Below are 23,002 nucleotides of genomic sequence, written 5' to 3'. Positions count from 1 at the left end.
AAGAAGAGAGGCAAAAGGCAAAGGAGAAAAGAAAAGATATACCCATTTGAATGCAGAGTTCCAAAGTATTAGCAAGGAGAGATAAAAAAGCCTTCCTCAGCAATCAATGCAAAGAAATAGAGGAAAACAATAGAATGGGAAAGACTAGAGTTCTCTTCAAGAAAATTAAGACACACCAAGGGAACATTTCATGCAAAGATGGGCTGAATAAAGGACAGAAATGGTATGGACCTAACAGAAGCAGAAGATATTAAAAGAAGTGGCAAGAATACACAGAAGAACTATACAAAAAAGATCTTCACGACCAAGATAATCACGAAGGTGTGATCACTCACACTCATGTAGAGCTGGACATCCTGGATATGAAGTCAGGTGGGCCTTAGGAAACATCACTATGAATAAAGCTAGTGGAGGTGATGGAATTCCAGTTGAGCTATTTCAGATCCTAAAAGAATGCTGTGAAAGTGCTGCACTCAAAATGTCAGCAAATTTGGAAAACTGAGCAGTGGCCACAGGACTGGAAAAGGTCAGTTTTCATTCTAATCCCAAAGAAAGGCAATGTCAAAGAATGCTCAAACTACCGCACAATTGCACTCAATGGAGAAGGCAATGGCACCCCACTCCAGTACTCTTGCCTGGCAAATCCCTTGGATGGAGGAGCCTGGTAGGCTGCAGTCCACGGGGTCGCTAGGAGTTGGACACGACTGAGCGACTTCACTTTCACTTTTCACTTTCATGCATTGGAGAAGGAAATGGCAACCCACTCGTGTTCTTGCCTGGAGAATCCCAGGGATGGGGGAGCCTGGTGGGCTGCCGTCTATGGGGTCACTAAGAGTCGGACACAATTGAAGCGACTTGGCAACAGCAGTAGCACCAGGGAACATTTCATGCAAAGATGGGCTCGATAAAGGACAGAAATGGTATGGACCTAACAGAAGCAGAAGATATTTATTAAGCAGCACACAGTAGTAAAGTAATGCTCAAAATTCTCCAAGCCAGACTTCAGCAGTACGTGAGCGGTGAACTTCCAGATGTTCAAGCTGGTTTTAGAAAAGGCAGAGGAACCAGAGATCAAATTGCCAACATCTGATGGATCATTGAAAAAGCAAGAGAGTTCCAGAAAAACATCTATTTCTGCTTTATTGACTATGCCAAAGCCTTTGACTATGTGGATCACAACAGACTGTGGAAAATTCTGAAAGAGATGGGAATACCAGACCACCTGACCTGCCTCTTGAGAAACCTATATGCAGGTCAGGAAGCAACAGTTAGAACTGGACATGGAGCAACAGACTGGTTCCAAATAGGAAAAGGAGTACATCAAGGCTGAATATTGTCACCTTGCTAATTTAACTTCTATGCAGAGTACATCATGAGAAACTCTGGGCTGGAAGAAGCACAAGCTGGAATCAAGATTGCCAGGAGAAATATCAATAACCTCAGATATGCAGATGACACCACCCTTATGGCAGAAAGTGAAGAGGAACTAAAAAGCCTCTTGATGAAAGAGGAGAGTGAAAAAGTTGGCTTAAAGCTCAACATTCAGAAAACTTAAGATCATGGCATCCAGTCCCATCACTTCATGGCAAATAGATGGGGAAACAGTGGTTGACTTTATTTTTCTGGGTTCCAAAATCACTGCAGATGGTGACTGCAGCCATGAAATTAAAAGACGCTTACTCCTTGGAAGGAAAGTTATGACCAACCTAGATAGTATATTCAAAAGCAGAGACATTACTTTGCCGACTAAGGTCTGTCTAGTCAAGGCTATGGTTTTTCCAGTAGTCATGTATGGATGTGAGAGTTGGACTGTGAAGAAAGCTGAGTGCCGAAGAATTGATGGTTTTGAACTGTGGTGTTGGAGAAGACTCTTGAGAGTCCCTTGGACTTCAAGGAGATCCAACCAATCCATTCTAAAGGAGATCAGTCCTGGGTTGTTCACTGGAAGGACTGATGCTAAATCTGAAACTCCAATACTTTGGCCACCTCATGCGAAGAGTTGACTCACTGGAAAAGACCCTGATGCTGGGAGGGATTGGGGTCAGGAGGAGAAGGGGGCGACAGAGGATGAGATTGTTGGATGGCATCATTGACTTGATGGACATGGGTTTGGGTGGACTCCGGGAGTTGGTAATGGACAGGGAGGCCTGGTGTGCTGCGGTTCATGGGGTTACAAAGAGTCGGACATGAATGAGCAATTGAACTGAATTGAACTGAATTATTTCTTCCATTTTTAAATGAGGTTTTCAAATTCAGAAATAGTTTTCAAATATAATTTTGCTTAAAATGTGTATATTTCCAGTATTTATTTTCTCCCCTAAGCCTGTCTTCACTGGATTTCTCTATCTCAGTAATTTCCCCTTTGCCCAAGTTAAAAATGCTGGTGTCATCTTGGAGTCTTCTCATATTCAATAAGTCCTATTAAATAAAAGTGAAGTGTTTTTTCTCTGTTCAGATCTTCCAGTTTCTTCCCATCTTATTTAAGACACTGTAAAGCCCTTTTGGCCCATCAGGTCCTACGTGATCTGCTTCCCTTTGATCACATCACGTATCCTGTTACACGGGGCTTCCCTGGTGGCTCAGTCAGTGAAGACTCCACCTGCAGTGCTGGAGACGAGTTTGATCCCTGGTTGGGAAGATCCCCTGGAGAATGGCAACCCACTTCAGTATTCTCACCTGAAGAATCGCATAGACAAAAGAGCCTCGTGGGCTGTAGTCCATGGGGTCGCAAGAGTTGGACATGATTTGGCAACTGCAGCAGACAGTTACATACTCTTTCCAACTATAGTGGGATCTTAAGCTGTTCCTACAACAGTGGTCCATGCTACTTTCTCAGGGCGTTTGCACTTGCTACCCTTTCTGCCGAGAACGTTCTTCCCTCAGATTTTTTGTGGTTGGATCCCCCTCTTCATTCATATGTCTACTTAAATAAGCCTTTATCAGAAAGGCCTTTTTGGACCACTCTAAGTAAAAATACGACTGCCCTCAGTTTCTCTTTACTCTTTGTTTTTCTTATTTAAAAACATACACCCCAACATATGATTATCTATCTTCCCTCTAGAATGTAGATTGTATGAACGTGGAATCTTTATCTGTTTTATTCATTGCTGTGTCCCAGTCCCTAGAATATTGCCTGGAACCTAGTCACACTAAAATCTGTTAAATGAATGGCCTTCATGACTTACTTCTATCTTCCTCTCCAACCTCATTTTTTGACACTTTACCCTGTGATCATACTTGCTGATCAAGCTGACCTTTTCCTTATCTTTTTATTCTTTGCATTGGTAATTCCATTAATCCTTCAGGCTTTAGCCTAAGTGCCATTTCCTCAGAAATACCTTTTACCATAATCAATTATAAATCTGGACTCCCTTGTTATACTCTTGTAGCATCCTTTGTAGCATTTACCATGTTTATTTGAATAATTATGCATTTATATATCTCTTCTCCTAGACCCCAGTGACTTATTCATTGTTGTGTGTCTGACATCTAGCCCCAAACCTCCTGTATGGTTGCACTAATTATCTGGTAAACAAGTGAACTGTTTGAACCGTGCCCTCCCCCGCCCCCCCTGTTTTTTTTGTAGGTCTTGAGCAGATATTTGTTTAAAATCATTTTAATGTTTAAAGCAGAGTTTTTTTCATTGCCTTCATGTGCATGTTGTGTGTATTAATATATAGATTATGTCATTTCATGACATCTAAACTATTTCTTGCCCTATCATTTACTTGGTATTATTTAAATAAAATTTTTAGCAAATTACTTAAAAACTCTTTTCTTATAAATAGGCATTCAAATCAGCAGAAAAGAAAACAAAGCAAACCTTAAAAGAAGTCCAAACAGTTACCTCTATTCAAAAAGCAAGAAAAGTATATTGGTAAGTGTTCATTTTTGAAATATATTTTGTTTTTATCAAACTTCTACATGCACATTGTTTAGAAAATCAAGCAGTTCTACAAAGCTTGTTAAAAACCACTAACCCTGCAAACTTTTGTAGCTCGTGGTCTCAGAGTGTGACATGTGGGCTCCCAGGAGGGCAGGCTCTAATAGTTGTGGCCTATCGAGTTGTTGCCCATGGACTTAGTTGCTCTGTGGCATGTGGAGTTAGTTCCCTGACCAGGGATTAAAACCATGTCACTACATTGCAAGGTGGATTCTTTACTGCTGGACCACCAGGGAAGTCTCTGCCTGCTCTTACTGCCGCCTCTCTCAAGGAAGCTTTTAGTTCTTTTAGCTGATTCTTTCGTTATGTACTTCCATTTCTCTTAGTAATGTATTGCTGCCTAATTTTTCTGTTTTATACTCTTAATAACTTCCCATTATGGAAAGATGAAGATTTTTTCCTTTTCATTTGTGCTCCATTACATACACACACATCACCTAGCTTCTCAATATAGTTACAGCATAATTTTGTCAAGATTGATATTCTGTATTGAGTATTATGGATATTTAAATTGTAGTCACAGCTGGTTCATACAGTATTCTGCGTTCTTTTCCTTTCCTGCTCAGCATTTTATCTTCCCTGAGGTTAATAATTGTCTTGTTTCATTTACTTTCTTTTTCTTTTGTCCTTATTAGTAATCATGTTCAAATTATCTTCCAAGTATGTTCAGACAGTTGGAATCGTATCAGTATCATCTCCTCGCTGAAGTTTTCCCTGGAGCTTTTTGATCTACTTTGTTCTAGGTGTTTTCTCTAAGCATTTTAAATTCTCCTTTTATTACTATTCTGCAAGTTCTCTTTAACCTGTCTCCTGAATCTCAAACTTCCATTTTCTTTGTTGATGGACTGTGTGGTCTAGAATCTTCATGAAAAGGGGGTATGTAAGAGGTAAAATTTTGAGGTCTCCAATATCTAAAAAAATTATTTTACTCTTAACAGTTTGGATGGGTATTGAATTCTAATTTGAAAATGTTTTCCTCAGACTTTTGAAAAGGCATTTTCCATTGTATTAACTTCCAGATTTGATCTTGAAATTTGGTGTCATTTGACAGTTGAATTTTAATAGGAAACTTGTTTTTGCTTTTCTGTAAACTTCTGGATCTTTTTTACTTTCTAAAAGTCTTATTTTGTACATATGGGACCCCCTCAACAGATGCTTTTTTTTCCATCTCTCTCTTTTGTTCTGAGTTTTTTTTTTCAACTTTATCTTCAATCCTTCCATTGAATTTTTTGATCTTCTATTTCTTCCTATCATGTTTAAGTTGTGAGCTATTTTTGGTTATTTCAGTGTTACTTTAAAAATTTCTGTTTTTTAACAGTATATTTCTTTATAACTGAGAATAGTTTTGCTGTATTACATTTTATTTAATATTCTTTTCTTAATAGGTCTGTCTTCTCCAAGTTTCTTTTTCTATTTTTGGTTTTGTCTCCAGTGTTCACTTGTGTTAATGTCTGGTGATCCTAGACTGTCTGCTCATGTTTTCTAGTAGAACTGTAAAATGCTGATTGGAAGTTCTTTGTGGTTTGTTGGACTTGTAAAATAATCTGTGTGGTCCATTTTCTGTGCAACTCTTAATGTCTTTTTGCCACTTTTTGCCTCTTTAGCTGGTCTCATTTCCTAGAAAAGTTTCTTTTGCTTATGCTTGTAAAGTGAAGACTTGGTTGTCTCCGTTTTAGGGGACCAGTGGAAATAATAAGCTAGAGAGTCTTAGTATCCAGTATTTCATACATTTACTTAATTGCCCTATTTTTACATATTAATATATGTAATTTGTGATTTATTTTCTCTAGTCCAGTGATCCTCTTTGTACCCTTTTTATAGGTTTAATTTCTGGCTTTTCTGTTAGAATGTTGAAGGGGTAATTACCACCATGTTCAAAGCTGGAAAGATCTAGGGAAGTTGTTACTTCTTAATCAGATTTTTAGCCAGCCTTTCTGTTTTAAACTTCATCTTAAACCTGTTTCTAGCAGTACCTTGTGCTTTTTATGGGTCACACAAGCGTAAGTTGATTTGTTTCTTGACTTTTTGCACCATCAGCTTAGGATTCAGCTTCTTGAGTCAGCTCACTTGTCCATTTATTTTCCAGCTTTCAAAATTTTTTTTCTTTTTTCTCTAACATCTCTTGAATATCATTGATGTGTAATTTTCATTTCTCATAATGCTTTTGTTAGCTATTGATACAAGATTATATTATCTCATAAAACAACTGAGAAGTGTTCCTTTGTCAACTGTCCTTGATGGAAGTCAGCTGAGATTTTCTTTATGGGAAAGTTTTTCATTACAAATTCAGATTCTTTACTAAATAATAGGACCACTCAGATTTTCTAGTTTTGGTTAGCAGTGCTTTTCTAAGATGTTGTCTATTTTGTCCAGAGTTTGAAATTTATTGGCAAAAAGTTTATTAATATCCAACTTAACTTTGTTTTCTGTGTTTTGGCTGTACCATGTGGCATGTGGGATCTTAGTTCTCTGGCCAGGGATCAAACCTGTGCCCCCTCTAGTGGAAGCGTGGAGTTTTAACCACTAGTTCATCAGGGAAGTCCCTCCACTTAACTTTTTAACATCCCTAGAATCTTTAATTACTTCTCTGTTTTCATTCAAGAATTACTTGTGCCTTCTCTTTTTCTTAATTAACCTGATCAGAAGATTTTCAGTAGTATTAGGATCCTTAAAAAACTAGTTTTTAACTATTGATCTCCATATTATATATGTAATATTTTAAGAATTATTTTCATCTTTGTGCTTTTCTTTGGGTTTTTTTTTTTTTTGCATTTCCCTTTCTGGTTTCTGGAAACAGAAGCTTAGTTCATTGATTTTTTTCCCCCTTTCCTCAGCTTCTTTTCTAATATAGTTAAGCAATAAATTTATATCAGCATGGCTTTATCTTCATCTACAGCATTTTGTTGTTTAGTATTTTCATTATCTTTCATGTCAAGATATATTCTCATTTCCAATGTGATTTCTCCACCCGTGCATTATTTAGAAGTATATGTCTTACTTTCTGAACATATTGAGAGGGGGATTGGTTATATTTTTGTTACTGATTTTTAGCTTAATTGGTGTAATAGAGATGATATTCTGTATCTCAGACATTTGATGTTTATTGAAACTTGCTTTCTGGTCCAGTCTATAGACAGCTTTATTTATAAATGTTTCATGTATAATTGAAAAGAATGTCTTTTCTAGAGTTATTGAGTACATTTCTTTAAATATCAAGTCATGTTTATTAATCATGTTCAAATTTTTGGCACCTTTGATTCTTTTTAATGATTGTTTTTCCAATTACTGAGAGAGATGTGTTGAGTATCATACAATTATGGATTGTCGCTCCTTTTACTTTTGCATTTTTGCTTCATATATGTTAAGGCTATCTAGTTAGGTGATACCAATATAGAACTGTTTTCTCTTTTCAGTAGTTGAGCCTTTTACTACTTTTAATGAAATGTCCTTTTAACTTACATCTATTTTATCTGTCTGTGCGAAATGTTCAGACTGTTTCAATTGGTTTTGGTTAGTGTTTGCATGGTATTATGTTTTGCTGTCATTGTATTTCAACATTTTTATATCCTTATGTTTTAAAGGATATATATATATTATTTTTTTCCCAGTCTGACAGTCTTTGCATTTTACCTGGAAAAATGACTGTGTGTGTGTGTTCGTCACTCAGTCGTGTCCAACTCTTTGTGACCACATGGACTGTAGCCCACCAGGCTCCTCTGTCCATAAATTCTACAGGCAAGAATACTGGACTGGATTGCCATTCCTTTCTCCAGGGGATCTTCCCAACCTGGGGATCGAACCCAGGTCTCTCTCATTGAAGGCAGATTCTTGACCATCTGAGCCACCAGGGAATCTCCAAGAGAATTGACTATGTTTATATTTAATACAGTTTCTGATATATTTTGGCTTAAATCTACTGTCTTACTGTTTGCTTTCTATGTGTCCCATTCTATGTTCTTTTTTGTCTTCTTTATTGCTTTCTTTTGATGCGTTGACTTTCTTTTGGCCTGTTAGTTATGCATTCCTTTGCTAGGATGATTACAAAATACATCCTTAATTTACGTTTCTCATTCTTTGTGTCCTTATTGGATATATGTCATTTTACAAACCTTTTTACCATCAGTGGGGAAGTGGTTAAATCCATAGTACATCCATTCAGCAATGAGGAAAATATATTTTTAAGTAAAAAGAGAAAAAAAGATGCAGAACAGTGTGTTGTGTCTAAAGAAAAGGTTTAGAATAAGCAGTTTATTTTAGCTTTTTTATATATAAAGAAATACTTGAGAGGGGTACATCAGAAGCTAATGGCCCCCTTGGTCAGCAGCAGTGGTAGAAGATAGAGATGTAGGATCTGTCACTCTATATTTCTATATAGTCTTAAAATTTGAGCCATGTATATGTATTACTTAATAAAAAATCATTTTAGAAAATAAGAGTAGAATCCTTCTGCTGTTACATTTGATATAAGAGAGTTTCGTCTAATGCCTGTGCTCAACCTGTCATTTTTTAAAAAATATTTATTTATTTGGGTATGCCAAGTCCCTTAGTTGCAGCATGAGGGGTCTAGTTCCTTGACCAGGGATCGAACCTGGTCCCTCTGCATTGGGAGTAAAGAGTCTTAGCCCCTGGACCACCAGGGAATTCCCCGATCTATCGTATTTAGCCAGGAATTTTAAAATTGTAGGTTAAATCATAAAAAGATTATCTTACTAGTCACATGTAGCATAGAAATATTTACGTTCATCTCATTTTCTAAATATCATACAAATATACACTCTTCAATTAAAAAAAAACAAACCTTATTTTGTATTGGGGTGTATAGCTGGTTAACAGTGTTGTGGTAGTTTCAGCTGAATAGCAAAAGGACTCAGCCATACATATGCATGTATCCGTTCTCCCCCAATCCCGCCTCCCATCCAGGCTGGCACGTAACACTGAGCTGAGTTCCATGTGCTATACAATAGGTCTTTGTTGGTTATCCATTTTAAATTTGACAGTTACACTCGTTTTATCAGTGGTGGTATGTATTAACCATGAAAACCCAAGTTAATTTGCTTCTTCAGAAAAATAATTTTACACTTCTGATGACAATTTTTGGTTTTACATATTTTAAATGTAAAGAATGTCATGTATGTAAACGTTAAGTTGATTAATTGAGGACAAAGAATGTCATATATGTAAACATTCAGTTGATTGAGGACAGAATGGGAAAACAATTTTTCTTTCTTACCTGCAGTCCCAAAGAATATCCAGTGCCCCACTGAAAGAGAGCTAAACCTAGGGACCAGGTGACATTTTATGTTTTTTGTAATTCATTATTACAACTTCAATCTAAGACTGTCTATATGGGAAGGAGATAAAGAGAAAACTTTTTTTAAACATAATATTAAATTGCTTTCTACTAAGACTGTTTTAAGAATATCCTAAGGCAATTTATTACAAGTTTTCAGTAAAATTCAGCTTGATATCTTAAAAGAAATTAAGCCATCAAGTTGTCTTAACCTACACATAGGAGAGCCTTCTGGTTCATTTTGTTGAGTAAAAGGATCTGAATTCAGGCAACTATGAAGGGGGAAAAATGTTAACTTTTTTCTTTAAAATTTGGTAGGTTTGAGAAATTCCTCTGGTTCATTAGCTCAGAGAACTATCTAATTATTGGTGGACGAGATCAGCAACAGAATGAAATAATTGTGAAAAGATACTTGACACCAGGTAAGTAAGATTAAAATTCTAAAAATTTTTTCTTAAGTAATTGGATTGGTTATCTCAGTGTTAGGTGTAGATTTTCATCTTGTACTCTTTTGTTTGACAGATTTAATTGGTAGAGTTTCATGGTTTATGGTTGAATGTGTGCTTTGATACTTAAATTTTCATTTTAAGTGAATATTCCTAAAGGATTAATGCTGAGCTAATCTGTAGTTATTAGATTTCTGATTTTCTGCTACATTAACAAAATAGCTTTTAATTTTCCAAACTGGCTGGACATCAAATTTTTTAAAGCTTAATTTTTAAATGCTGAAGTTTGCAAACGTTTTATGCATTTAGAAACAGGGCTTCACCCCTGTGTTGTAAGGCCTCTCTTTTGTTTTTGTTTGCTGATAACCATCACTTCACTGTGGCTGAACCCTCAGTATGGGTATCAGAAATCAATAATCAATATCAGAGCTAATCTCATGTCCTTTGAGGATCCAGAAGCAGGAAAGAAAACAACAGGGTTCAGGTTACATGGTGCCCAGGGCTTGCTCTCTGTCTTCTCTAACTCTCTTCATTGTGAGCTGAGCCTTTCATGGAACTGTATGGGATTTGCTCTTCTTTGAGTTTCAAATCTCAGATGAACTATCCATGGCAAACAGTGGCTGCTCATTTTTTCTGTTAAAAACCAGGCACTTTACTTTTCCCTAGTTGACCATCATCCATGCATTCATCTATTTCCTCATTTATTTGTCATCACACATTTCAGAATAAAACTAGAAGTCCTTGTTGTGGCTTGCAGGGTTCCTGGCTTCTTCTCTAGTGTCATTTCTTACTTATCTTCAGTCTGGCTTCATGATTGTTTGTCAAATTTGTCAACCATCTGTGGTCCTTAGGACCTTTGTTTGCATTTGCTATGATGACTCATTCATCACCAGGTGTCTCTCACCAATCAGCAGGCTAGCCTGGGCTCGCTTATATGGTAACTCAGCAAATTTCTGAGAGGAAAAAGAGGAAGCATACAAGCCTGTCTAGGCCTAGACTGGGAACTGGCATTTGGTCATGTCTGCCACATTCTCTTTGTCAAGGGGTAGGACCATATTTGAGTGACAGGGAAGTGGATCTTGATGCAGCTTCAGGGTCATAGAGCAGAGAGGTGTGGACAGAGGGAGGGAGAAGAACTATGACCATTTTATCTGCCTTATTAGCATAGCTTTCCTCTGAGGAGGCCTATGAGAAATCCTCCCACGGTGGGAGATGGTCTTTTCTTTATTTTCTTATACGTTTTGGGTTTTGAACGCTTTAAACAATAAGTAAACAATTTCAACTTAAACAGAAATAAGACTTACAGTACTATTTATTTGTTTTAAAGGGGACATTTATGTCCATGCTGACCTTCATGGAGCAACTAGCTGTGTAATTAAGAATCCAACAGGTAATGTAATTCATTCTGTTATTCAGAACTTTTGTTTAAACTATTTTTAGTATAAGAGAAAAAACACTAATAGGGGTAAGGGACACTTTATTATAATGATGTTTCAGTCCAGTAAGATATAGAGTAGAAATAAAACAGAAAGACTGTAGAGAAAATCAATAAAACCAAAGTTAGTTCTTTGAAAAGATCAATAAAATTGACAAACCTTTAACTATACTAACTGAAAAAATAAGATTCAAATTCGTAAAATCTGTAGGACTTTTAAAGAAGACTGAAATTCAATCCTTCATAAACTCTTCCAAAAGACACAAGAGACAGGAACTTTCTAACTCATTCTTTGGGACCAGTATTACCCTAATAACAAAACCAGACAAAGATATCACAGTGAAGGAAACCACTGATCAGTATCACTTATGAATAGAGACACAAAAATCCTCAACAGACTATTAGGAAATTGAATCTAGCAGTATATTATAAGGATTATACATATGATAAAATGGGATTTATTCCCAGGAATGCAAGGTTAATTTAACATATGAAAATTAATCAGTGTAATACAGTATATCAGTAGAACAGAGGACAAAAACCACATGATGATCTCAACTAATGCAAAAAAGCCTTAAAGCCTTTGGTGGTAATCTAGTACTCATTTGTGATAAAAATACTCAACAAACTAAGAATAGAAGGACATGTCCTCAAGTTGGTAAATAACATTTATAAAAAATTCACAGCTAAAAATCATGCTTAATTGGGAAAGACTGAGAGCTTTTCCCCCAAGATCAGGAATAAGATGAGCACATCTGTTGTTGCCTTGCTTCTGCTCAACATCATATGGAGGTTCTGAGTAGGCAGTTAGGCAGTGAAAAGTTTAAAATATCCAGATTGGTAAGGAACAGATAGAAGTGTCTCTGTTTGCAAATGGCATAATCTTACATATTTAAAACCTTAAGGAATCCACCAAAAATTATTAGTTAACAAGTTCAGCAGTATCTAGGATATAAGGTCAGTATATAAAATGTCAGTTATGTTTTTATATACTAGTAATGAACAATATTGAGGAAATTAATAAAACATTCTCTTATAACAGCATTGAAGAAGAATAAAATATTTAGTAACAAATTTACCAAAAAGTAAGACATATACACCAAACTACAAAACATCATTGAAAGAAATTAAAGAATATCTAAATAAATGGGAAGATTTCCAATGTTTATAAATTGGAAGTCTTAATATTGTTCTGATGGCAGTGTTTCCCACACTAATCAACAAATGTGGTGCAGTCTCTCTCACCACTGCCTGTTTTTGCAGAGATAGACAAAATTCATCCTAAAATTCATGTGGAAATGCAGAGAAACCAGATTAGCCAAATCATTCTTGAAAATGGAGAACAAAATTGGAGTCCTCACACTTCCTCAAAACCTCCTACAAAACAGCTGTCAGTGTGGTATCAAGACAGTGAGTGTGGTATTGGTATGAGAATGAACTGATAGATTAATAAAGAGAATTGAGATTCCTTGTTTATAGTCAGTTGATTTTTAGCAAGGGTGCCAAGGCCATTCAGGAAGGATAGAATAATCTTTTTAACAAATAGGGCTGGGGCAGTTAATATCCATGTGCCAAAGAATGAAGTTAGAAATAGGAACTTCCTACCACTTATAAAAATGAACTCAAATACATCATAGACCTAAATTTAAGAGCTAAAACTCTAAGACTAGTAGAAGAATATTGGCTCTGGAAGTCATTGGCTTTGGTGTCATTTTAGATATGACATCAAAAGCATAAGCAGCCAAAGAAAAAAACGTAAATTAGAGTTATGCAAAAACTAAAACTTTAATTCAAAGGATTCTGTCAAAAAAATTAAGACACTCCACAGAAATGGGAGAAAATATTTTCAAATCGTTTATCTGATAAAGGACCAATATCCAAAAAACTCTAGAACTGTTTTGACTCAACAGTAGAAAGGCAGTTTTATTTTATTTTTTTATTTTTATTTATTTATTTTTATTTATTTTATTTTTTTTTTAAATCTTTAATTCTTACATGCGTTCCCAAACATGAACCCCTCTCCCACCTCCCTCCCCATAACATCTCTCTGGGTCATCCCCATGCACCAGCCCCAACATGCTGTATCCTGCATCAGACATAGACTGGCGATTTGATTCTTACATGATAGTATACATGTTAGAATGCCATTCTCCCAAATCATCCCACCCTCTCCCTCTCCCTCTGAGTCCAAAAGTCCGTTATACACATCTGTGTCTTTTTTGCTGTCTTGCATACAGGGTCGTCATTGCCATCTTTCTAAATTCCATATATATGTGTTAGTATACTGTATTGGTGTTTTTCTTTCTGGCTTACTTCACTCTGTATAATCGGCTCCAGTTTCGTCCATCTCATCAGAACTGATTCAAATGAATTCTTTTTAACGGCTGAGTAATACTCCATTGTGTATATGTACCACAGCTTTCTTATCCATTCATCTGCTGATGGACATCTAGGTTGTTTCCATGTCCTGGCTATTATAAACAGTGCTGCGATGAACATTGGGGTACATGTGTCTCTTTCAATTCTGGTTTCCTTGGTGTGTATGCCCAGCAGTGGGATTGCTGGGTCAGAAGGTAGTTCTATTTGCAATTTTTTAAGGAATCTCCACACTGTTGTCCATAGTGGCTGTACTAGTTTGCATTCCCACCAACAGTGTAGGAGGGTTCCCTTTTCTCCACACCCTCTCCAGCATTTATTGCTTGCAGACTTTTGGATCGCAGCCATTCTGACTGGTGTGAAGTGGCACCTCATTGTGGTTTTGATTTGCATTTCTCTAATAATGAGTGATGTTGAGCATCTTTTCATGTGTTTGTTAGAGAAAGGCAATTTTAAAATGAACAGTTTTTAAAATGTCAAATAGATGTTTCTCTAAAGATATACAAGTAGCCCACAAGCACATGATAAGATGCTCGGCATCATTCATCCATTAAGGAAATGCAAATCAAAACCACAGTGAAATGCCACTTAACACCCACAAGAATAGTTGAAAAACACAGTGGAAATTCCTAGCGGTCTAGTTATTAGAACTCCAAGCTGTCTGTGCTGAGGGCTCGGGTTCAGTCACTGGTTAGGGAAGAAAATTCCACAAGCCACACAGGGTGGGGAAAAATCCAAATAAAAAAGCCAAAAACAGTAATGAGTTGGTGAAGTGGTGGAGAGACTGGACTCTTTATACACTGCGGGTGGGAATGGACAATGATCTAGCTGCAATAGGAAAGAGTTTGATAGTTTCTGAAAAAGTTAAACATAGTATTTACCATGTGACCCACTCTTAGATATGTACCCAAGATAATTTAAAATGTGTCCAAACTTGTGTGCAAATACTTACAATAGCCAAGAAATGGAAATACCCTGTATCTCTGTTGTTACTGTTGTTTAGTCACTAAGTTGTGTCCCATTCATTGTGACCCCATAGCCCACCAGGCTCCTCTGTCCATGGGATTTCCCAAGCAAGAATACTGGAGTGGGTTGCCATTTCCTTCTCCAGGGGATTTTCCCAATGCAGGGATCAAACCTGAGTCTCCTGCATTGGCAAGTGGATTCTTTACCACTGAGCAACCAGGGAATCCCCAACCTGTATCTCTGTCAGTTGATAAATAGATACAATGTGGTGTATCCATAAAGTAGAATATTATTCAGTCTTAAAAGGAAATGAAGTATTGACAAATGCTCTAACATGAATGAACCTTGAAAACATGCTAAGTGAAAGAAGCCAGGTATATATGATTCCATTTATATGAAATCCCAAAATAGGAAAATCCATAGCGACAGAAAGTAGATTAGTGATTGCCAGTGGCTGGGAAAAATGTAAAGTGACTGTAAATAGATACAGAATTTCTTTTGCAGATGATGAAAATGTTCTGGAATTAATAGTAATGATTGTATAGCTTTATGAATATATCAAAACTCAGAATTGTATACTTTAAAAGTGAATTTTATAGTATATGAATTATATCCTAGTTTTAAAATATTTGAATTCTTAGGGATCTGTTAATATGCTCTTGATTTTTACTTTTTAGGTAATATAGTAATTCTGGTGGTCTTTAACCTTTAAATAGGTTTTTCTAAATTATCCTTTCTAGAATGAGGTTAGAATTACTGATAAAAGTGAAAGGATATTTTCTGAACTTATTTACTTAGACCATTTAAAAACCTGCTCTATAAATACATTTTTAAAATAAAAATAGTAACTTCATACACTGTTGAAGTTAAAGTGTGATATTGTTATTTAAAATATAAGAAATGAACCTGTCATCCTGTATATGGTTTTCATGTCTTGCTCTAGAAAGTCCATACTTCGGTACTGAAACATTGTAGTATCATTATTACAGGAGAACCGATTCCCCCTCGGACCTTGACTGAAGCTGGCACAATGGCTCTTTGCTACAGTGCTGCTTGGGACGCTCGAGTTATCACTAGTGCTTGGTGGGTGTACCATCATCAGGTAATAAGGGCTGTGGTCCTGTTTCTTAATTTAGTGAGAATGGTAACTGTTCCAAATTTTGAGGGTATGGAATTGAACAAGGCAGATAAAGTACCTTGTGATGGAGTTGACATTTTGATATTGAAGAAAAATATATAGTGGCAGGTAACAAAGTTTTTTTCAAAGCATAGTAAGGGGATAGTGATATAGGCTACCATTTTGAATATAGTGTCAGGGAGAGCCTTTCTGGAAGGGTAAGATTTGAGCAGAAACTTAGAGCAATCCATGCAGTTATATGGGATAGACTGTTCCAGTTATTACTGGCACACTGACCTAAAAGGTCTTTCACCTGTTCATCTTTGTTGAAATTTTCTGAATTCTCTTTGGCTTTTCCTGTAAAGTAGGTTATCAGTGGTGAGTGGTTATCAGTGGTGGGTGGGTGTTTTTTTTTTTTTTTTTTCATATACCCTTGGTTTTAGTAATTGCCATTTTTTTGTGGTTAATGCTATTTTCTTGATGGTACTTCATTCTATATATGATTTCACATTGCTTTTCAAAGTCTTAATGTTATACAGCAAGATTAAAAAAGGTCAATACTAGTATTCTCCCTTAGATTTAGTTTCATTTTATATTTGTTTTTATTTGTTTTCTGCTGTGCTGTGATACTGTGTTCTTAGGAAATTAATATCACTTCTGGGGTTATTTCTGCCTTTTGTACAGTGTAATAAAAATGGCTTTAATTCTTTTATGAATAGATTTTTTTAGTGTGCTTTTAATCCCTTGCATACCTATATTAAAGATACTCTCAGATTTGCTCGTTTCACAGATGTGTAAAATTTTTTTTAGTTGTGGAATTATATTGCTCACTTCCTATTTTGCCAAGTTAGAATATATTTTTAAAAATAAGCTATTATCCTTATTTACTAAAATGAAAAGTTATTTCATTACCCCCCCCCAATAAATAAGATGAAAGATTATTTCATCCGCCCCCCCCCCCACAACCGGCCACAAAAAAAGTCATCTCAGGAAAGGATTTAATGTAATAAATAGAGTTAATATAATATAGTTTTATACCTTTCTGTTAAGCTTGGTCCATGGTATTTGACAATGATTGATGTAGTATATCCTTCGTTATTTCTTCTCTTTGTTACCGACAAAGTTACACCTATCTTTGAAGAGATATTTATCCTTTCAGTGTTAAGAATTTTTGCTGAATTATAAACTTTTCAGGACATACTGCTGTTTGCTTTAATATGGCTTTACTTTCTCAGGTGAAAATTTTAAAAATGTGTTTAAGACAAGAGTATAATGTATCATTGTGTTTCTCAGGTATCTAAAACAGCACCAACTGGGGAATATTTGACCACAGGAAGCTTCATGATAAGAGGTAATGACTTGTCAGTGGATTGTGGAGACAGGTTTGAAGACCATCTGCTAACATTCTCAGAGCAGAAACTAATAATTCTGATTTCATATATGAAGTATGTTATTAAGGAAGATTTTACTGTGGTTTGGCAAATTTAGCATTTGACATGTTCATGCCATATATATTTTTATTAATAACAATGTCCTTTCACATAGTTTATGTTTATAAGGGTAAGAAAGTAAATAGCATGACCTTTTTTCTAAAAATAGATTATTCAGGATCTGGCTAACCCAGAAGATGAGAGCAAGCATTCCTATTTTTTCTTTCTTAATTCTTATTCCTATACATAATGCCAAAGTCTGTTAATGGAAAATGTTGCTTGATGACAGCAAAAAAAAAAAAAGAACACATTTGACTACTGTATCAGATACCTTATAAGCATAAAATGCAGAAAATGGATTTTTTTAAATGTACATTATCTTTGCAGGAAAAAAGAATTTCCTTCCTCCTTCACATCTAATGATGGGGTTTAGCTTCCTCTTTAAGGTATTCTTCTTTTTTTTTTTCCCCTGATTTTTACTAGTCTTACCTAACGTTCCACCAATGAAAAGAACTGTTTCTGTAGGTAGATGAGTCTTGTGTTTGGAGACATCGGGGTGAACGAAAAGTCAGAGTGCAGGATGAAGACATGGAGACACTGGCAGGTTGTACAAGTGAACTCATATCAGAAGAAATGGAACAACTAGGTAGTATACAGATTTTAATAAAGTAGCTTATAATGTTTTCCATTGTCTAGTTTTGCTTCTGAATTTTTAGAAGATCGTCTCTTTTGGGATAATTAAAATTTCAAAAATACCCAGCTTGTTATCAACCTTATTGAATTTTCGTTTTTTGAAATGTTCAGTATACTTCTAGTGAATTATAAAGTGTTTAATTGAATCCATAACCAATACTTGAATGTATGTTTATATTGTAAAACTTCAATATTTAATGCATACATATATGCTAGGTCGCTTCAGTGTGTCCAACTCTTGGCAGCCCTGTAAACTGTAGCCTGCCAGGATCTCCTGTCCATGGGATTCTCCAGGCAGGAATACTGGAGTGGGTTGCTGTGGTCTTCTCCAGGGGATCTTCCCGACCCAGGGTTCAAACCCAGGTCTCTCAGGTCTCCTGCGTTGACAGGCGAGTTCTTTACCACTAGTGCCGCCTGGGAAGCCCAGTATTAATGAGTAATAATACATAAATGTGTTTATCAGAGATAGACTCAGGTATATATAAATAAGTATTTACTTTTGGATTTAGGATTTAGAAACAATACAAAGATGAGTTATTATACATGCAGTTTCTTATGAGAATTTACCTTGATTTAATAATATATTTGCTTCAAGTAGAGAGCAGCTATGGTTGCTGGAATAAATTCACCTGCCTACCTAAAGGAACTAGGGAATATATGCCCTTGAAATTATTTTTACATATTCTACAGTCATTGCTTTTTAAGAATATCTCATTGTTTCACTTAACAACTACTGTTGTATATGATTGTTTTATTTAATTTTCACCATGTTCCTGACATGAATACTTTATTTACATTATTTTTTATTGAATTCTCACAACCATCCTTGGTTGGTGGCATCTCATTTTTATAGGTGAGGTTCCTGGAGAAGATGCAGGAAACACGGGTTCGATCCTTGATTCAGGAAGATCCCCTGGAGGAGGGCATGGCAACCCACTCCAGTATTCTTGCCTGGAGAATCCATGGACAGAGGAGCCTTGTGGCCCTCAGGTCATAGGGTTGCAAAGAATTGGATGTGACTGAAGCAACTGAGCGCACACACATGCACAACTGGACTATATTATTACCACTAGATGGTGTTCCTTTTGCAAAAGTGTGAACACTTGGCTGTGTGCCAGCTACATAACTTGTTTTATTTCATTTCAGTTCTCATGCACAAATTATGATAAAATTGGCAGAATTTCTATAACTGCTTCTATTTTTCTCATTTTGGAAATAACAAAGACACGATACGGTTTTCATTGCAGAAATGATTGCAATGTCTAAAAAATTTATTGTGGTATAGGATCTTGGAGATCCTTTATTCCAGTCAATTCCTGATACAGAGTATCCTTTTATCTAAGTCAGTGTAACCTTTGGGGAGGATCCAGTATTTTTCTGGTGATGTTTTGGAGAAGGAGGGAGTGAATAGAATATTTTTATGAAGTTTTCAAGGAAATCATCTAACTTGGTTGTGATGATAGCACTCTGACTTTCCTTATTGTAATTTAGCAGATGGGGGTGAAAGTAGCAGTGAAGAAGAAAAAGACGAATTACATGAAACTCCTGTGGAAGTGGAGCTCGTGACTCAGGTTGACCAAGAGGATATTACTATTCAGAGTGGTGGCAATGAAGTAAATGAACTAATTCAGGAAGAAAGCTCTGAAGATGAAGGAGAATCTGAGGGGGTGGTAAAAGATCAGGAACCTGTTGGTGAAATGAAGGATGAAGGAGAAGAGACATTAAATTATCCTGATACTTCCATCGACTTGTCCCACCTTCAGTCCCAAAGGTAATTTCAAAGCCATAATTTTCAGTCTTATTTTGTAAGCTCGGAGTGATGACCTTATAAAAATAATGCCCAGATTGACTTCAGTGCTTTTACCCTCCATTGTCCTCTGATCTTACTGTCTGTTCACCATTTGATAAGGGGGTAGAACTCTCTTAAATTCTCAGGACCCAGGGTAGAAAAATACAGTAAATATGAAAGTTGCCAAACTAGATGAAAATAGAGACAAGTTAATGTTTATAAATTCTAATAATAAAAAGGCTATTACACTTTTTTTTTTAAAGGGTGTCTTAAGTCTTTAATGTCTCACAGATCACTAAGTAAACACCACCATAGCTATAAAAACTTTATTAAGTAGTTAAGAAAGGCTTAGGAGTCAGACCAGTATTGAGTCTTAAAGTGGGTCCTTGGGCAAGTGACTGAGTCTAAGCTTCAGTTTCCTTCTTGGTGAAGACAGAATGGTACCACCCTTCATAGGGTTTTTGTGAAGGTTATATGCATGTAAAGCATCTCGCAGTGCCTGGCATATTATAGGTGTCCAATACATGTCAGCTATTTAAGAATATAAAGTGAGACAATGAGCAGTTTTTTTTAGGATGAGCAATTTGATTATACTTTTTCTCATTTTGCCAGATTTGAAAAGGTATAGCATTGCCAGTAATTAATTAGGAGAGTGATATGGGAATGTTTGGGGTCTTTGTAACTGAATGCCTGTAAAGGCTTGTGGACTCCTCTTTCTGTTTGTTTCCATAGGTCCCTCCAGAAATTGTCTTCAAAAGAGGAAACTTCTAATATGGTAACATTTTTCTTCAAAGTATTTTGAAGAACATCATGTCATTCTCAATAAATAATAATTTTCTATTTCTTAATTTTGGCTTTTGAAAAATTAACAGCAGTGATGTTATTGTTTGTATTTGCTTGTGTTTTTCTCTTAATTTTAATAGAGTGACAGTAAATTGCAGAGCCGAAGGCATTTGTCAGCCAAGGAAAGAAGGTAAATATACTTGTGTTATTTAACTGAAAAGCATCTATTTTTTATAATTGACAGTTTGGTTATGACAGATTGCTTGGCTGTTATAAAGATCTCATTAAAATTACCAAGATTTAGCACAAATTTTGTTTTGTTTTTTACATTCAGCTCTAATAGGTTTTTCTCTTTTAAGGGCCTAGTCTGCCACTATAATCAGATAGGTCAAGTAACACAAAACAGACCTTCTATTACATGAACATGTACGGTAATAATCGCAGTATATTAAATAGGCTGATTCTATGATACTATTGACAGAAGTGAAGAGGAATACAGGCATACCAAATTTTATTGTGCTTTGCAGATTTTTAATTTTTTTTAACATATTGAAGGTTTATGGTAACTCTGTATGGAGCAAATCTATTGCCATCGTTTTTCCAACGTCATTTGTTTACTTCATGTCTCTGATCATATTTTGATAATTCTTGCAGTGTTTCAAGCTTTTTATTATTAATTGCTCAGGTGATCTGTGATCAGTGAACTTTGTTTCTATTATAAAGCGATTATGAGTCACTGAAAGCTTAGGTGGTGGTATTTTTTTTTTACCAATGAAGTATTGATTAAGGTATATAATTGCTTTTTAAAGGCATATTGCTTTGCACACTTGATAGACAACAGGGTAGTGTAAGCATAAATTTATCTGCACTGGGAGAGCAAGAAATTCATGACTTGCTTTACTGCAGTAGTCACTTTACTGCAATGGTCTGGAACAGAAATTGTAATATTTCTGAGGCATGCCTGCACTGAAATTAGGCAATTTTTATGTAAGAGGAAGACTTGGGGGTTTCTTCCCCTGTCTTTTTTTTTTTTTTTCCCTTTAATATAATAGGGCTTAGATGGCAAACAGGAAAAGATAAAGAGTGAAAGGACAACCAAGACAACTACTGCAGGGTGAAAAAGACTACAACTGGTAAAGCACTCCAGAAAGAGGCCCTAGGTTGGAATGGACAATAAACCCTTCTGTTTGATAATCTTTACAAATTATAGAAAACTGAGTGCTGGTATTTATGAGTATGGTATCATGCTAGATATTATGGTAGTATGCAAAGAGGGAAAATAGAAAGTTTGTGCCTTCAAGAAGCTTTTGAGTCCTGGATTCAAGAAATAGCCATAAGTCTGTAAATAGTGTTATCTGAAAAGTGATATCGTATTTCAGGAATAAGAATTTTTTGTGCATTGGAGTGTTTTGGGAAATACCATCAGAAGTTTTTACCTTGAAGATATAGTTGCATCTTAGATAATGCAAGTTAAGGTCAGAAACTTCAAGGAGTATTAGTATGATCAAAGACAGGGAAGTGGTAGGTATTTGGAAGTAATGTTGAGAGTGCTTTGGGGAAATGGATAAGTAGATTGAGGTGGAAGGAACAAAATGTTCATGTTTGTGAATTGATAGTGAAATTGAATCAAAAGTGGAGAACCTAGAATAACAAGCTAAGTGTTTTAGACTTATCTTAAAAGTGATGTGAGGAGGACTTTGGGGAGATTTTGAATGGGAATGTGACATAGGTAAACAATAACGGAGAATTAATGTATAAGTTCATATAGAACAGATTATGGGGGAAATATGGAGGAAGTCTGGGTGGTAAGTGATAAGGACTTGGACTAGAGCAGTGGCATTGGTAATGTGATTGCACAGTAATAGGATTTTCCTTACCTCTTTATTTTCTAAGATCCATTTATTCCACTAACAGACCACAAATGTTTTACTGAATATTTAACATCTGCCAAGGCCATGGTGATACAAAGACTACAAATTCCTTTGCCTGGCCATCAAGGTGTTGAGGGATTAAATGTGGCTACTGAATCAGGATAAGTCAAGTATGACAGTGTGTTAAGCCTCGATGCCAGGAAGAATCATACATGCATGAAAGAAAATTTTTTAGCTTTTTCTTAAGTGATGACTTACACTCCATTTATACTGTAGCCTGGTGATAACAAGTTAAGCAGAAGGCATGACCTCATACATGTTCCCTTCTGCATGTCATTTTTTTAGGGTATTAATTTGAAATTCTAAGATTAAGATAATTTCCATTTCATTCATATTTAGGGAAATGAAGAAAAAGAAGCTTCCAAATGACTCAGGGGATTTAGAAACGACAGAAGGAAAGGACAAAGAAAAAGAAAATGCTCTACACATTGAAACTCATCAGAACACAAGCAAAAATGTCCCGGTTGTTCAGCCAATGAAACGAGGACAAAAGGTAATATTTAGCACTATATGATTCACAAGTGAAGTTGTGAGGTTCCTTTTTTAAGGTTTAAGTGAAACGGAATAATCTTGTGTGACTTCCTTTGAAAATTAGTTGAAAAGATAGTGTTAAGGAGCATAGAGATCACTTTCTGTTCTTTTAAGATCATCTATACAGAAACTCTCAAGTTATGTAGAAGAGGAACAGGAGATTGATTTATTTGCCAGGGACACTCAGCTAAAAACTGGCAGTGCTGATCTGATCATTTAACTTAGTAGTTCCTTTTTCAATTATTAACGCAATTTCGGTTGAAGTGAAGTGA

The 23,002-nt window shown here is 35.8% G+C and overlaps 1 protein-coding gene across 2 annotated transcripts in view; it reads left to right on the top strand.

Moving 5' to 3' along the window:
- The window catches only part of NEMF (nuclear export mediator factor), a 54,812-nt gene that overhangs the window by 23,401 nt on the left and 8,409 nt on the right, over positions 1-23,002 (top strand). Inside the window, exons 16-26 of one of the 2 annotated variants that reach the window (XM_069596130.1) lie at positions 3,789-3,877; positions 9,552-9,655; positions 11,007-11,069; positions 15,446-15,558; positions 16,867-16,924; positions 17,391-17,449; positions 17,529-17,649; positions 19,191-19,467; positions 20,218-20,260; positions 20,409-20,458; positions 22,539-22,692. In XM_069596130.1, the coding sequence (XP_069452231.1) occupies positions 3,789-3,877; positions 9,552-9,655; positions 11,007-11,069; positions 15,446-15,558; positions 16,867-16,924; positions 17,391-17,449; positions 17,529-17,649; positions 19,191-19,467; positions 20,218-20,260; positions 20,409-20,458; positions 22,539-22,692 (1,131 nt within the window). Of the gene's footprint in view, positions 1-3,788; positions 3,878-9,551; positions 9,656-11,006; positions 11,070-15,445; positions 15,559-16,866; positions 16,925-17,390; positions 17,450-17,528; positions 17,650-19,187; positions 19,468-20,217; positions 20,261-20,408; positions 20,459-22,538; positions 22,693-23,002 lie in introns of both variants that reach the window. The other variant, XM_069596128.1, reaches the window with a different exon arrangement.

Source organism: Ovis canadensis, chromosome 7 (genome assembly GCF_042477335.2).
Source record: "Ovis canadensis isolate MfBH-ARS-UI-01 breed Bighorn chromosome 7, ARS-UI_OviCan_v2, whole genome shotgun sequence".
Taxonomy (NCBI): Eukaryota; Metazoa; Chordata; class Mammalia; order Artiodactyla; family Bovidae; genus Ovis; species Ovis canadensis.
The sequence above is the reverse complement of the archived record's forward strand: the minus strand, read 5'-3'. Positions and strand labels throughout refer to the sequence as shown.